Here is a 14002-nt window from a genome sequence, read left to right as displayed (position 1 = left end):
TCACCTCCTGGGAGAGTTGTGGGGGCCCTTGCTGCTGCCTGTCCCCTTGAGACTAGACCCAGGAGGATCTGCCAAGTACACAGCTGAGGCTGCTCTTCCAGGGAAGAGACCTGGGGAGAGGCCAGAAGTCCCGGCTGAGCTGCAGTCACTACGCTGCATTGTGACATCACAGAGAGATGACCTCATTCCCATCACATCACTGCCCGGTTTCTGGAGCTCTGGGCAGAGCCATGAAGGGCAGCTGAGCCTTCATCGTGTCAGGGTGCGGGGGGTCACTCACCGCCGCCAGGACTGTGACATCTCAGGCCGGAGACTCACCTACATGCAGTGGGCACCAACAGTGGTCACTGCCCTGGGCTGGGAGCGCAGGATGCTACATTAGTCTTCTCTTCCAGCTGGCTTCCCTTTTGTCCCCACTGCCCCTGTTGGAGCCAGTAGGCCAGGGCTGGCCCCACCCTGCTGCCCTGATGATAAGATGGCCGGCTGGCAAAGCTACATCAACAGCCTCATGAAAGATGGGCTGTGCTGTGATGCCGCAGTGGTCTCCATTCCTCACCAGCAGCTGATGGCCGCTCACCATGGTGGGGTCCTGGTCAACCTAACCCAAGCCGAGATCCAAACCCTGCTTGGCAGAAACCGAGCCCCACTGCTCACCCAGGGACTGACGCTGGGTGGGCTCCAGTGCCTGGTGATCCGGGACAACCTGTATGAGGAAACTCACAGCTACACCATGGACCTACGGACCAAGCACCTAGAGGATGATATGGATAATTATACGCACGCTGTCACAGTGACCCTGGTCAGCTCCGTGTGCCTCATCCTTATAGGCCACAAGGGGATCCAGGGAGGGATGCTGAACCTGAAGGCCTTTGAGATAGCTCGGTACATCAAGGACACCGTGCGACAATAAACAGACCTGGGGTGACCTCCTCCCCCGGGCTGATGGTCCGTCCTTCCTCCTGTACCTGCCCAACAGCAGCGCTTGCACCCCTGTGTCACCCCACTGAAGCTGGCGCATCCTCCAGCACTCTCCGGTGGTTAGCTGCATCCTCCTGGGCCTCCAGTCTGACAGTGCTAGCAGCTTTGGGCCACTCTGTCCTGCCAGGTGGTGGTGGCAAGAGGGGCATGGGGAAAGAAAAAGTATTCAGCACCATACCATTCCCCAATGGTTCCAACCACTGCCCATTACTCACCCACCAAGGCACATCCCTCCCCCTTTTCTGCCTATGGTTAGAGGCCTGGGAGCCTCTCAATTCTTGTTTCTTTCCACGAAAAAGAGGAGTCTGAACAGTTGAACTTGAGCGTAGGCCATGTCCACAGCCTACAAACATCATCTCCCCGAGGGATAGATTTCTTTCTCCTGCTCTACAGACAGGCCTTGCAAGGCTACATCAGCACCCTGCATAGGCTGGGAACTTGCTAAATCTCGTGTGTAGACTTCACAGATTTTTGGACACAAGCTGGACTTTGAAAGCCAGGCACCTTATTCCAACTCTTGGAGCATTCAACCACAAAGCCCAATCCAAGAATTAACCCTCATACTGCTGCCCATGTGAGCAGCATGTCCAAGTGTTATCAATTGCAGATGTACCTATAACGCTTCTGTAGCTATGAGGAGGGAGACCTGGTTCTTGGCACAGAGAACGCAGATTATCTGGACATGCAAGACTGTCACTGTGGCGACCTGACACAAATGCTTTCATCAGCTAAATCTTGGAGACTTTGCAGGGTGTTTGTCAGATGGGCGCCCCATTCACCCAGGTAATGAAATGTTAACTGAATGACTTCCTTGCTTCCTACACATGCACAGGTACATTAACAGAGGGAAGTGGCACATAAAGAACAGTGCTCCTGCGTTCCTGTTTGTTGGCTCATGAACTGAGTAATGTCACATTTTGCTTTGCTTTCCCTGTCAGCTTCAAGAAGCTGGGGAAAGCAACATTCACTGTGGCCAGGAGGGGATGGGGGCAGAAGTCTTGCAGGCAACATGGTGCCCACAAACCATGGGCTGGGGACTGCTACTATACTGAATGCCAAGCTGCTCAGTCATCCTGACTTGTGACAGTAGCATCCCATCAGGGTAGAGGGCTGGGAAGGAAGGATCCAGGTAAAAGGCTTCCCACACAGGGGAGCTGCAGGGACCATAAGGACAGAGGAATGGGAAAGGGAGTCTCATTGGCAGGGCTTGGGAGACAGGTTTGCAAGGGGCCACAGGTAGTAGTGACAAGTCTGTTCCCAAAAAGTGGGCACATCAGTACCAGCAGGAGCAGTGGGCAGAGCATGCAGATGGGAAGCACTGTAACCGCAAGGAAAAAACTGGAGCCCTGTACCACGCACAGAGGAGGAGGAACGTTTATTCCACTTCTGTTTCTTAACACAACCTTCATTACGTTTCCTGGGGGAACCCAGTCGCCTGGCCACTGCCCGCCAGCACTGCAGCCCTCTCTTGGGCATGACCAGGCCAGGGCCTGGGTGCACTTGTCGTGGTCTTCCCAAGAGCAGTGCCTATGGAAGTAATTTCAATGGCACAAGGAGCCTGGTTCCATCTGATTGCATAGGCACACGAGGGCGAGACCAAGGACTGGTGCAGTCTGCAGAGGCGGTTTCTCCAAGTACAGCAGGACCGGCGCTTTTACCCCCAGTGCAGCAGGCATCATCTGGCTCCTTCACAGCCTTGAGCCACATGCAGCAGGGGGAAGGGGCCGAGGCCAGGTGGAACCAAGGCCATACCCACTATTTAGCTCCTCCTAACACTAAGGTCAGCGGTTGGTGATGTTACCGGCAAGTCCTTTCATGGGGTGCTCCTAGGAATGCTGCACCCAGGCAGCTCCAGGCACTGCACCAAGGTCTTCAGAGATTTGGGGGGTTGGGGTTCTTCTGCAGAGCCTGCTTGCAGGATTTAGGCTTGAGACCCAGCCTATTTTAATCCTCATTCAAGGGGAAGCAGTCTCAGGGTGACAGCACGGTGCTTTGCAGCTCCCTTTGTAGTCCTCTGCGCTCAAAAGAGCTGCAGGGAAAGATGGTGAACCATGCTGTCAGTGGAGTCCAGTGTCTGGTTTGAGGTCTCTCAGCACTAGGTTTTGGGAGCACTGCACAGAAACTTGAAGGAAGCAGCTTGTGCTGCTTTGAACCCCAGGCCCTTAGCTCCATGGCAGTGGCTGCAGGCAGGGGATGGGAAGGATGGGATCCTATCAGCTCATCTTCAGGGCCCGGCAGGGAAGGGAGTCACTGGTACCACAAGACTGTGTGAGAACCTATCACACCCAAAGATGACTGGGTTTTGGGGTTGCAATCTAAAGCTAGGGTCATGGACACAGAGGCTGGTGTGTCTGCAGCTTGTTCAACACAAGGTGGTAACAGTTCTTCTCTATACAGCATAAGTACACACATGCCAGCAGGGACAGGACCACTTCTACCCAGTCTAACATGAATGGGTAGCTACTGCTAGAAGGGAGAAGCCCGTCTCCCCCAGCCCTGTGAGCACAGCCAGAGAACGTAGGCTAAGGCTTGCCAGTTCCTGATGGCTGTGGCAGGGCAGCCCCATGTGGCACACACCTGCTTTCTATGACCCAAGATGACTGCTGCCCAGAGGAGTGATGCATCTTTAGCAAATTACAGCCCCTAGAGTGGAGAAGGGAGCATGCCTTGGAGAGCTCCCCTCCCATGCTGCCTTCTCCCTTCCTATCGATGCTTGTGCTCCAGCAGGGCCTCAAAGTCCGGGGAGCACACCAGCTTGTGCTTCACATGGCCTAGGACAATCATCTCCCCAGTCCTGCCGTCTCCAATGCCCACAGATACCAGCTCCTTGGTAGAAGGGAGAAAAACAGGTTATTGCAGTGGATCTCTTCTTGCCTGCCCCAATGCATGAGCCCCTGGGACAGCTCTGGGCGAGCCAGCAGTGGCTTCTCCTCTTGGCATGCTGGAGAGTTTCAGATATAGGGCCTTGCACCTCCAGGGGGCTGGACTATGTCAAACCTGGGAGAAGGGGCTGAACGCTAGATCCTTGCGGTGGCCACTACATGAAACAAGATGGGATGTCTCAGTCCATTTCTTCACACACTGGCCTCCACACGGAGGATGTAGATTCATGGAGGCAGACATGTGGGTTATAGACCTACCATAGCTGGCTCCCAACAAACATCTCACAGGCCCAGGAAGTTCTCACTTCTTTAGGGTCCCTGCCAGGCTGGGCAGGACTGACACATGATGATGGGGGGCAGGGGATGGAAGAGGCTTTCCCAGGGCTCCCACTGCAACCCCTCTGCAGCACCATGTTTTCCCTGTCGCACCCCAGCCTGCTGTGAGCTTTACCTGCAGGAAGGAGCAGGGTGTCCCCATGGTTACATCCAGTGTCACTTGGCCTAGGACCAGCTGCACCTTCCCCGATCTGCGGATCAGCAGCTTCCCCACCTGTCCCTCGGGCAGGTCTGCCAGGGTGCAGATGTTCTCAGCCTGTTTGGCCTCCTGTGGAGACAGAGCCCAGGTCACCACACTGCTTCCTCAAAGCATTGGGGGAGAGGAGCCCCCTCCCGCACGAGCTGGGGGCAAGCAGTGCCCCACTGGGCTCGTACCTGGCTCTTCTCTTGTTTCACCACCATCACCTGCCCATCCTCAGTCTGCACCTCTGTTTTGATGGGCTTGGTGTCCTGTGAGGGTGGCTGCCCAGGCAGTGTGTCCGGCAGCTGCAGGAAGAGCAGCTCATCCTCCTTGGACAGGCTCAGGCTCTGCAGCAGCTCAGCCAGTGACACGTCCTGGGGGTAGCCGGGGGGTGCCTTGGTGTTTGCTGGCAGGGCTGGGGGTAAGGCCCCCTTGGAGTCCTCCTCATCCTGAGGCTCTTCTTTCACTAGAGCCAGAGAAGGTACTGCAGAGTTCAGGGGCCAGTGCTATGTGGGACAGGCCCACCCTCTGAAGCAGGGAGTCTCAGCCTCACATGCAGGCGCTATATGTTCCCCTGCAGTTGAGTGGCAGGGCATAAAGGGAGACAACACATTCACCATGCCTCTGGGGCCCTGTCCTGTGAGGCATTGGCTCCCGAGGGAGTCACTGGGGTTTAGGGCTGTCAGCACATTGCAGACCCTGCCCTGATCACAGCGATGACTTGCTGCCAGTTTGTTCACTGGGGTTATGCCACAAGACTCCTCAAAACCCCTGGAGTTACAGTCATTTCTCATCCCCTTACGAGCTGGAGGATGGAGCTGTGATGGTTACTGGGCAGGCACAGGCAGAGCAGTACTTCCTGTGCTGCTGGGAAGCTAACCCATCCCATGTCCATTCAACTTTGCTTCGTGCACCCACCTTTCTCCTCTGCATCTGGGATTGCTTCTACTCCCAAGCCCAGCAGGGCTTAAGGGGCACAGGCCAGACCTCATGCATGAGTGCTGGAAGGGAGAACACCACCCAACCAATTGCTAGTGAGCTTTGCTTGGTACTTAGCACTACCCCAGCCCTGCAACTCCTGGCCCTGAGAGTGAATGAGTCTGGCTCTGAGGGTGGAGTCAGGGTAGCTGAAGCTGGGCCCAGGGGTTCCCCCAGCAAGGGTCCCAGTTCAGAGGCTGCCCATGATGGATGCAGACCCGGTACCTTTCACAGCAGGCACATCCACTTCCATCTTCTCTTCCTTGGTGCTGGCACCCCAAGGTTTGGTGTCCTCCTGCTCGTCATTGTCCTCCTTGAACAGCCAGCCTGAGTTGGCCAGGGGCAGCTGGACAGGTTTGTTCCGGATGTCATTTTTCAAGCCGGGATCATCAAGGAACTGATCAGAAAAGGGGTGAGGAGGGGAAAACCTCAGCTAGTCCCATGGGGCTCACCAGGAGGCGCTGACAGAGAAGACACGCTTCCAGGAGAACGGAGCAAGGCTATGCAGGTAGGCTCTGCCACAGCTGTCTTACAGAGGGAACAGAGGCTGGGAGTTGTCACCTGCAGCACCCACTACTGTGCACCAGCTGCCCCCAGATACTGAGGCTGCAGTCATGCCACTGTCGTGCCCGGTCTGCTCCTGCCAGTGTTATGAGTAACAAGCCCCCTGGGGCCAGTGGGGCTGGGCAGGGCTACTGCAGACACGGACACCAAGCCTCCCTTCTTCCCCACCAGGCAGTAGTTAGGCACTTCCCTTGTCAAGGACAGACATGACCCCTGGGAAGCAGCAGCTTTTGCTTCTCTGGGAAACAGCTGCCAAGCCCTCAACCTCTTGCTAGAAGAGCTGGTCACCTGGGCTTCAGTCAGGCTCCCCCAGGACCTAGGAGCCCTACACTTCCCACCAGGTCCACCCCACCTTGCTCAAACTGTCTCAGAGCAGGCTTTTCTGCCCCTGCAGGCTGAAGAACTCCAGCCCTGCACCCCAGGCAATGCCATTTCCTCCTCCAGCTCCGCTCACATCATCCTTCTCCAGCATGCGCAGGATCTGCTTGGTCTCCTCATCCGTCTCCCTCTTCTCCTTCTTTATGTTGATGATGTGGGAGGGACCAAAGTCTGACAAGTCCACAGTCTTATCCCAGGTGCCAGCTTGGAAAAGAAGAGAGGCAGAGTGAGGGTCCAGAGAGCAATTAGGGTCCTCCATTAACACGTGCTAGCATGAACGCCTCATGCCTCCCGAGGCTGGGGGGGCATGGCAACCGCCTGCAGGCGGTGGTGGCGAGCGGGGACTACCAGCAGGCAGCCGTGGTGATGTTGGCAGCAAAGATGGGCTGAGCGGGAACTTCCCACAGGTGGTTGCGGCGGTGTTGTGGGGGGGGCTGAGTCATGACTGGTGACCTCCTGCAGACACCAATCAGCAGCAGGGGTCAAGGTGCTACTGCCTGCAGATGCCACTGGCAGCGGCCAATCTCAGGCGGTGCACATGCACCTACACATTGCCAATGCATGCTAGCTCTTTACTGAACACAGTTGCTTCTCATCTGAGTTTGGGGCAAGTTTCCTGGGTCTGGATTCAGAACCCTGGAAACCTGAAGCCTCTTGTTCAATTCCTGCTGGAACTGGCTCCAAGAAACACGAGTCAGACAAACCCCAACTACTGCTGACCCCTTCTTACCACTCTACTTAGTGTAAGTCATCTTCAAAGAGGACAAACAGAGCAGAGGGGAGACAGAGTGAGAACAGCATCTGTGACCATCCCTGCAGCTACAGCGGCCCATGCTTCTCTTTCTCCTCATACCTTTCTTCTTCATCATTTCCGCTGGGCCTTGCTCAAAGATGGAATGGGACTGAATGACCTCCGGCCTGCCTCTGCCCCGCCCATGGCCATCACGCTGCCGATCCCGGTCTCTCTCTTTCTTCTCTTTTTTGATGGAGACATCCTCCTTTGGCCTGAACAAAGAGTTTACAGCTTGTCTGATGGAACCCCCACATAATTCTAATACATTTGTAATTAGCCAGCCTCCCAATTTGCATTACATGAATTCCAAAGTACTTTAAAAGTTATCTGTGTTGTTAAGATGCAGCCACCCCTGGGGTGGAACGTGGTATCTGATGAACAGTGGACAGCAGCCAGTCCACGTTCAGTTCTTAAGACTAAGACATTCCACCCCACAGAGAAAGCATAAGATGGCCACTTACTCTTCTTTGATCTTCCTGCTAATTATGTTGGGGGTGAAAGTTTTCTGTAAACAAAAACAACAGAGCAAGTCATCAATTAAGGAAGTGCCAGGTCCAAGTCAAAGTCACCAAATATGCAGCTGTGGGCTGGCCTGAACCAATGGACCACACACACTGCAGCTGAAATCTGGAAGCAATGTCAGATCCTGCCCAGTGCCCACAAAACCTGCAAGCATTCTGGCTCTGGGCTCCTGATTGAAATTTTGCCCTGTGAAGGCAGCTTGCATAAGCCCCTTGCTTTATCCTGGCCCAGCACGTTTTTTTCCCCGCACTGGCCATGCAGTTTACCACATACACAATAATCTTGCATTGCAGGTCTCCAAATGTCTTATCAGGATCAGACTCTCCTGGGGAAAAACTGGCTCTACGTGCAGGCATGGCTCGGGGGGAGGAAGTGTCTTATGCAGCCAGGCTGGTTGCACATCAGACCCTGACTCGTGTACAGGCCCCAGCCTAAAAGCCTCTAGGGAAGATACAAGGCCCAGTTACACAACTCGCTCCCACAGGCATCAGTCCTTTGAAAAAGAGACCACAGAGAACACTGCAGGGAGTTCCAGGCTGCCCCTTCCTTCAGGACAATTCTCTTTACGTACGTCCTACTTTCAAATTGCTCTTCCAACACAAACTAGTTAAACCTGCTGCAAAAGACAGTGACCAAGGTGTTTGCCTCACCTTTTAGAGGCAGAAATGAAACTGAAACCTAAGGGATTTGGTTAAAACTGCAAAAGGAGACAATGTCAGGGTCGAGAAAAGAACCAAAGAGCTCTGGTCTGCAGAGCCCCCCAACCCAACACTATGCAGCCTAGGCACAGCCACACCCATTGCAACCCTGTCCTATCTAGTATGGGACACTTCCTTGGCTTTCTCAAGTGCATCAGAGAAAGATGCAAGCCAATCTAGATGGATAAGTATCCAAAAGCAGGCCTGCGAGCGAGGTTCCTTGCTATCCCCAGGAGTTAACCTTTTATTTACATCACTATGAGATACAGGCAGACAGTTTCCTGCTGCATCTGTAGTGCTTTTAATTTCAGAAGCGGGCAGCCTACCATGTACTTCGAGTGGTGTAACTTCCATTGGTCTGTGCACCCAGGGAAGTTACACTGGTGTCCGCAGCAGACAGCACACACGGGCACCTCCAAGGTGACCCCAATAAAGGCTGTGGATGCACGATCCATCCTCTGCTGTATAATTATTCCCACCTTTCCCAGCAGTAGCTCCTCTGCTACACATTTACGGCCACCACCCAAAGCAAGCATGTAACGTGTCCAAACCCTTATGCTCAAATGAGCCAAGAGCAACTAGCATCCCCTATTTAACAAGCGTCCCTGCCACTGGGACAGCATTGTATACATCTGCTTCAACTGCAAACCCTCTGGTGCAGGGTTCACGTCTTCTTTCATGGCCAGATGGTATCGAGCAAGCCACCTGCATGATGCACCACAGTCTGCCCACTGGAAGCCCATGGGCCAGCGCTGCGGGCACAAAATCAGGCCCCGTGGCGGTCTGATCCATGCTCTCCCGTGTGCCATTTGCGTGGTTAAGGAAAGCCAGGAGGGCAGTTTTCTGCCCAGAACAAGGGACACTTGCCTTCTTCACTCCTCCAAGAGTGAGGTCTCGGGAGCGGATGGAGGGGAGTCTCCCGGGGGTAATAGGGGTGGCAGTTCTCCTCCCGATCAGCCCGCGGGGCCCAGAGAGGCCCGGGCGGAGATTGCTCGCGTTTCCAGCATCGCTGCCTGACCCTGCTTCCGACATCCTCCCAGAGGACCTGGGGAGAGACGCATGGCTGGAGCCCCAGCAGCCCAGAGACCTGCCCTGCGGCCCATGGCGCGAGCACAGGGGGGGAAGCTCGCTGCACCCCACAGATGGCAGGCCGAGGGCAACGGCTGGGAGGACGAGCAGCAAGATGCTGTGCACCAGGGGCAAGCAGGACCCGGAGAACCAGACACGAGCGAGGGCTGCGCTGGAGCCCCAATGAGGCCAGAGGGGGACTCGGGCTAGGAGCCCTGCCCCGGAGCTGCCGTAGGGGCCCAGATCTCTGCCCCGGAGGGGACCATCCCCAGCAAAGCCCCACACTATAGGGGGCCCTGGATATAGGAGCCCTGGCTAGGCAGGGCCAAGCTATAGGCCCCCCTGGATATAGGAGCCCAGGTTATAGGGGACCCCGGGCTATAGTGGGACTCGTGGATACAGCAACCTAGGCTATAGGGGACCAGGTTATAGGGCCCCCAGGCTATAATGGGACTCTTGGATTTAGGAACCCAGGCTATACAGGCCCCTGGACATAGAAGCCCAGACTATACAGGCCCCATGGTGGGGGTCGTGGATACAACCGGCCAGGCTATAGGGGTGCCCCCACGCATGGCGCTCGCCGTCCCCTCCCCCATTACCTCGCCCGGCAGCAGCAAAAGGAAGCCCGTGGCCCAGGATTCCTCTTTGAACTCCCCCGCGCATGCGTAGAAGCGCAAGCGCCATCCTAGCGAAGGGCAAAACCCGGAAGGACGCCCGCCCCGCCATGTTTGGGAAGGGCGTTCTCGAGCAAGGGCGCCGCCATGTTTGTCAGGGGCCGGTGGCGGCGACGGGGGCCGCCATCTTTGCGAAGGGCACAGGCGGCTGTAGGGCCAGGGAGCTGGCAGAACAGCAGGGGCTTGCTGGGGGCAGCAAGCACCCAGGGGGCCTGGCCTTCAGCCTCCTGGGTTCACCAGTAGCCAGGGGCTGGCTTGCAAAGCCTTCCACTGCACCTGTCCTCCTTTGCCCTGCAGGCCCCTGGCCTCGGGCCCTCACGCCTGGCTCGGGGCTGTCCCTCTTATCCGGAGGGTCTAGTTCTGCTCCCGTCCCCTCGTCGCTCTCCTGCGTAGGAGACGATCCTGTTTTTGTATCACAAGCCATGTCACACATAAATATTGCATCAGCTCGTGATACTTTCACGTCCCCCTGCTCCTTCCTGCCGCTGGCGGAGGCTAATTTCAGGAGACTCTCAGCCTTCATTTAAAAGAAAAAGGAAAAGTATGCTCCTCGTTCCCTTGAGAGCACATGAAAAGCTGAGAAACCAGAAGGCAAGAAGCGGGGGAGGGAAGGAAAGATAAAAAATCCCTTGTTTTTCTTCCATCTCACGCCGTGCAGGCCAATCTCAAGTGCTTGGGAGGCAGCTCGTGACGTGCGAGTGCTTGGGGTTGGCAAAATGTGCAGCTGCAATTCTGCACACGCATCTCACAGCGGCTCCAATTTTGCACAAGCACTCAATACATAGTGCTTAGATGCCCAATTACCCGATACCCGGATGCAGCCACAGCGAGATGTCAAAGTGTGCCATCTCCAACTACTTACCTCATAAAACCGGGCCTGCCATTGCTTCCTGGAAAAAATAAATAAATCAGAGACTGCTTTGAACATCATGCCTGAGACCTATTAAAAACAAAACTTTCCCTGGCTGGTGCCAGTGGCTGCTGCTTGCTAGGAAACAGCCTCAGGTGCAACTTCACCTCCGCAGGTGTTAAGTGAAAATGGAAAAATCAAGTGTTGTTGGGTTTTAATTTAACACCTCTTCAGGAGGGAGTATATCCCAGCAATGAATGGCAACTGGCCAGGCCCAAGGGAAAAAAAAAACAGCCCCTGTTAGACTCAGTTGTTGCCATCACATTCATTTTCACATGTAACGGTAAAGGTGTTTTTTGAGACCAGCTCCTCTGAAACAAGAGGCTCTGCTCTTCCAGCCACTGCTCAGCAAAGCTGCCGGCAAAAAGCAACGTGCTGAAGATGCTGCTTTCTCTTGGCATCTCTTGCTTTGGTGTCTGTCCCCTCCCTCCAACAACAGGGCCTGAATAATCCTCACTTCTTGAGGTGCCTGGTGCACCCACAGACAGGAGCAATCAGCCGGGTCTGATCTGCTCAAAATCGTGGGCTGTAAGTTTAGCACGCACCTCCTCATCTCTGGCAAAAGACATGTATTGAGCTCTGCCACCACTTCCTTTGTTCCATTTTGTTCTTGCCGGTGGCCTCGAGGCCCATCAGGAGTGGCATTCGAACAGGGATCCCTATTGTCTCCAGTGCTCAGGCTTTTGTTAGATTAGAAATAGGTGCGTGGGCCCAGGGCTGATTTCACCTCTCCGTGCGTAAATGGGGAGTAGCTTCTTCTAAACCCCCAGCCATCTCCCACAGCTCCACGGTTACAGCACTTGGCTCATCCTTTTCAAAACTGTTTCCCTGGTAAAACACACGCGTAGCTGGGCTTGGTTCAATGTTGCGGGGCTGATTTATAGCAGCTGAGAAGTCGCCCACTTGTGCCTCAGCAGGCAGACAGCTACATGTTTTGCGCTCTTCCCCTTTACAAAGAAGGGTCCTGGGAGGTTCCCCTACCCTCAAGCTGCTCTGGTGTTGCCCTTTTTAAGGGGCTTTTAACTACGTGAGGGGCTGGGCAGAGAGAAGATGGTGCAGGTTTCCTCATGCAGTCAACAAGCTGCCCATGCAGATGGCCCATGGGGAAGGTGCCCCACTTTTCACGTGACCCGCATCATGCGTCTGATCCCCAGCAAAGAGACTGGGCATTTATCCACAGCTAGGCTGGCTGCAGGCAGCCTCTGGCAGAAGACTGCTGGGTGGTTCAAGCTCATGCCTGAAGGGTCTTGGAGACATCTGAGCTTCTCTGCTGCTGAGCTAACCATGTCCTCTGTGCAGACCATCCGGTCTTGCTCTCAGGTTATGGGGTTTTTTTTTAATAATATATTTTGTGTTCCAGGTCAAATCAGACAAATCGCTTCCAAATCACATCAATTGAGCAGGATTCAGTTGTCCCCAAAACCATATTGATTGAGCAAGCAGGGCTCGATTGTTCTAAACACAGCCGTATGGCGCTGCTACTGGCAAGCATCCTCCGTCCCAGGCTCTCACCCTGGGACTTCCGATGCCTGCCAATGGATTTGGGAGTAACTTACGTGCAGGCCCAAGCCTGGAGGTCTTGGGATTTGGATGCCTTAAAGAAACTACTTGATCTTAGCCCGCAAGAGGTTACACTGGTTTAAAGCAGGGGCAACTCCAATGCCAGTGGGGCTATTCGGTGCATCTGAGAGCAGGCTTTGTGTCTGATTCCCTCCTTGCCCCTCCAGTGACAGCCTGGCAGGACACACAAGGCTCTTCTACTTTCCCTGAAGGTCACTGACTTGGGTTGAGTCAGATCAGGGGAAGGCTGATGATCCAGATTGTGGGGTGTGCCTCCTGGACAAGGCCTGCTGGGCACTGTCCACTCAAGCTGATCTTAGCTGCCTGGGATGAGCTGAGAGGCAAGAACCAAGGCCCTTGAGGCCAGGCTGATATGCAGCAATAAGCAGAGGTTCCCAGCTGGGAAGTCTGGACCACCAAGAGAGGGCTCAGGGAGGTGGTAAGGTCTTAATAATGTTATCACAACACAGAGGACAGAACATCTTAAAGAATTTTTTTGCAAAGATCGAGTTTGTCTAATAAAAGATATCACCTCTGCCATGAGTTCTGATTCCTTTTGCCTCTAGACCAATACAGTTACAACCTGGATACCTGAAAATCTTACCCTGCACTCAGCCCACACCCTTCCTCTTCAAGCATGAGTGGTTTACAGCAACCCCAAAGAGCCATGTCAGGCTTGCATAATTAGTATGGGTGTGCACTTTACTTTTAAGGTAAATGGAAAGGGGGTGGGGGTGGGTGCACGTGCAAAGTGTTGGCTTTGAATATGAGACCATTGACCTGAAAAGGCTGAGAAACTGCATTAACCAGAATCCCCTCCACAGCCAGAAAGAGGACCCAGAAGTCCGGACTTTTTGTCCCTTCCTCTCCACACGCTGCCTCCTCTGCCGTTCTCTGCCCTGGAGCTGGGAGTGGACCCCAAAACCCCTGATTTGTAGTCCCCAGCTCTAACCACTGGATCTTGCACCCACCACAAAGCCAGGCAGACAGCCACATTCCCTGGCCTGCCTAGCAGACCACAGTCCCCAACCCAGCCACGCTGCAGAGGTGCCTGCTGCAAATACAATCTCCTTGCAAGTGTGGGGAAAGTTGAAGGGTCCCAGCTTGGCAGTCCTGTCACCAGGGGCTGGCCTGGCTGCAGACGTGAGGGGCTCCCAGGGGTGCCCTCGTCTTTACACTGGGTACATTAGGCCAATATCCAACTCCTGCTCATTCTGGGGAGCCGTCCCATTCTCCCAAGGGTCCCTGGGCATCACTTGGCCCTGCTGTCTCCATCCTATGTACATTTGTCACCCCTCTGCAACCAGCCCCCGAGCCCTGCTCCCCTCCCCACGCCAGCTCCTGCTGTTGGTGCGACACCCCCGCCCTGGGAAAAGCCTCTCTGATTTCTCCTTGCTGTCCCTGCAGCTCATGGAAGCCAGGCTGGGAATGTGGCTGCTCATCACCTGATGCTTTGCAGCCTGACCGCCGATTGGCGGAG

The 14002-nt window shown here is 54.9% G+C and overlaps 2 protein-coding genes across 2 annotated transcripts; one reads left to right on the top strand and one right to left on the bottom strand.

Moving 5' to 3' along the window:
• Window positions 1-475: 475 nt before the first annotated feature.
• On the top strand, window positions 476-910 carry LOC106740392 (profilin-1-like). Its single transcript, XM_059731814.1, has one exon. The coding sequence runs from the start codon at window positions 476-478 to the stop codon at window positions 908-910; it is 435 nt and encodes a 144-aa protein (XP_059587797.1).
• Window positions 911-2338: 1428 nt separating this feature from the next.
• POLR3D (RNA polymerase III subunit D) lies at window positions 2339-10055 on the bottom strand. The gene is made up of 9 exons (XM_006263890.4): window positions 9978-10055; window positions 9178-9355; window positions 7552-7595; window positions 7151-7302; window positions 6374-6501; window positions 5581-5752; window positions 4572-4843; window positions 4312-4464; window positions 2339-3804 (listed from the first exon to the last, which is right to left on the bottom strand). The coding sequence occupies exons 2-9, from the start codon at window positions 9340-9342 to the stop codon at window positions 3682-3684; spliced, it is 1209 nt and encodes a 402-aa protein (XP_006263952.1). The 5' UTR covers window positions 9343-9355; window positions 9978-10055; the 3' UTR covers window positions 2339-3681.
• Window positions 10056-14002: the final 3947 nt, after the last annotated feature.

The sequence above is a fragment of the Alligator mississippiensis genome, chromosome 7, assembly GCF_030867095.1.
Source record: "Alligator mississippiensis isolate rAllMis1 chromosome 7, rAllMis1, whole genome shotgun sequence".
NCBI classification, from domain to species: domain Eukaryota; kingdom Metazoa; phylum Chordata; order Crocodylia; family Alligatoridae; genus Alligator; species Alligator mississippiensis.
Note: the sequence above shows the minus strand (reverse complement) of the source record. Positions and strands in the feature narration are given on the sequence as shown.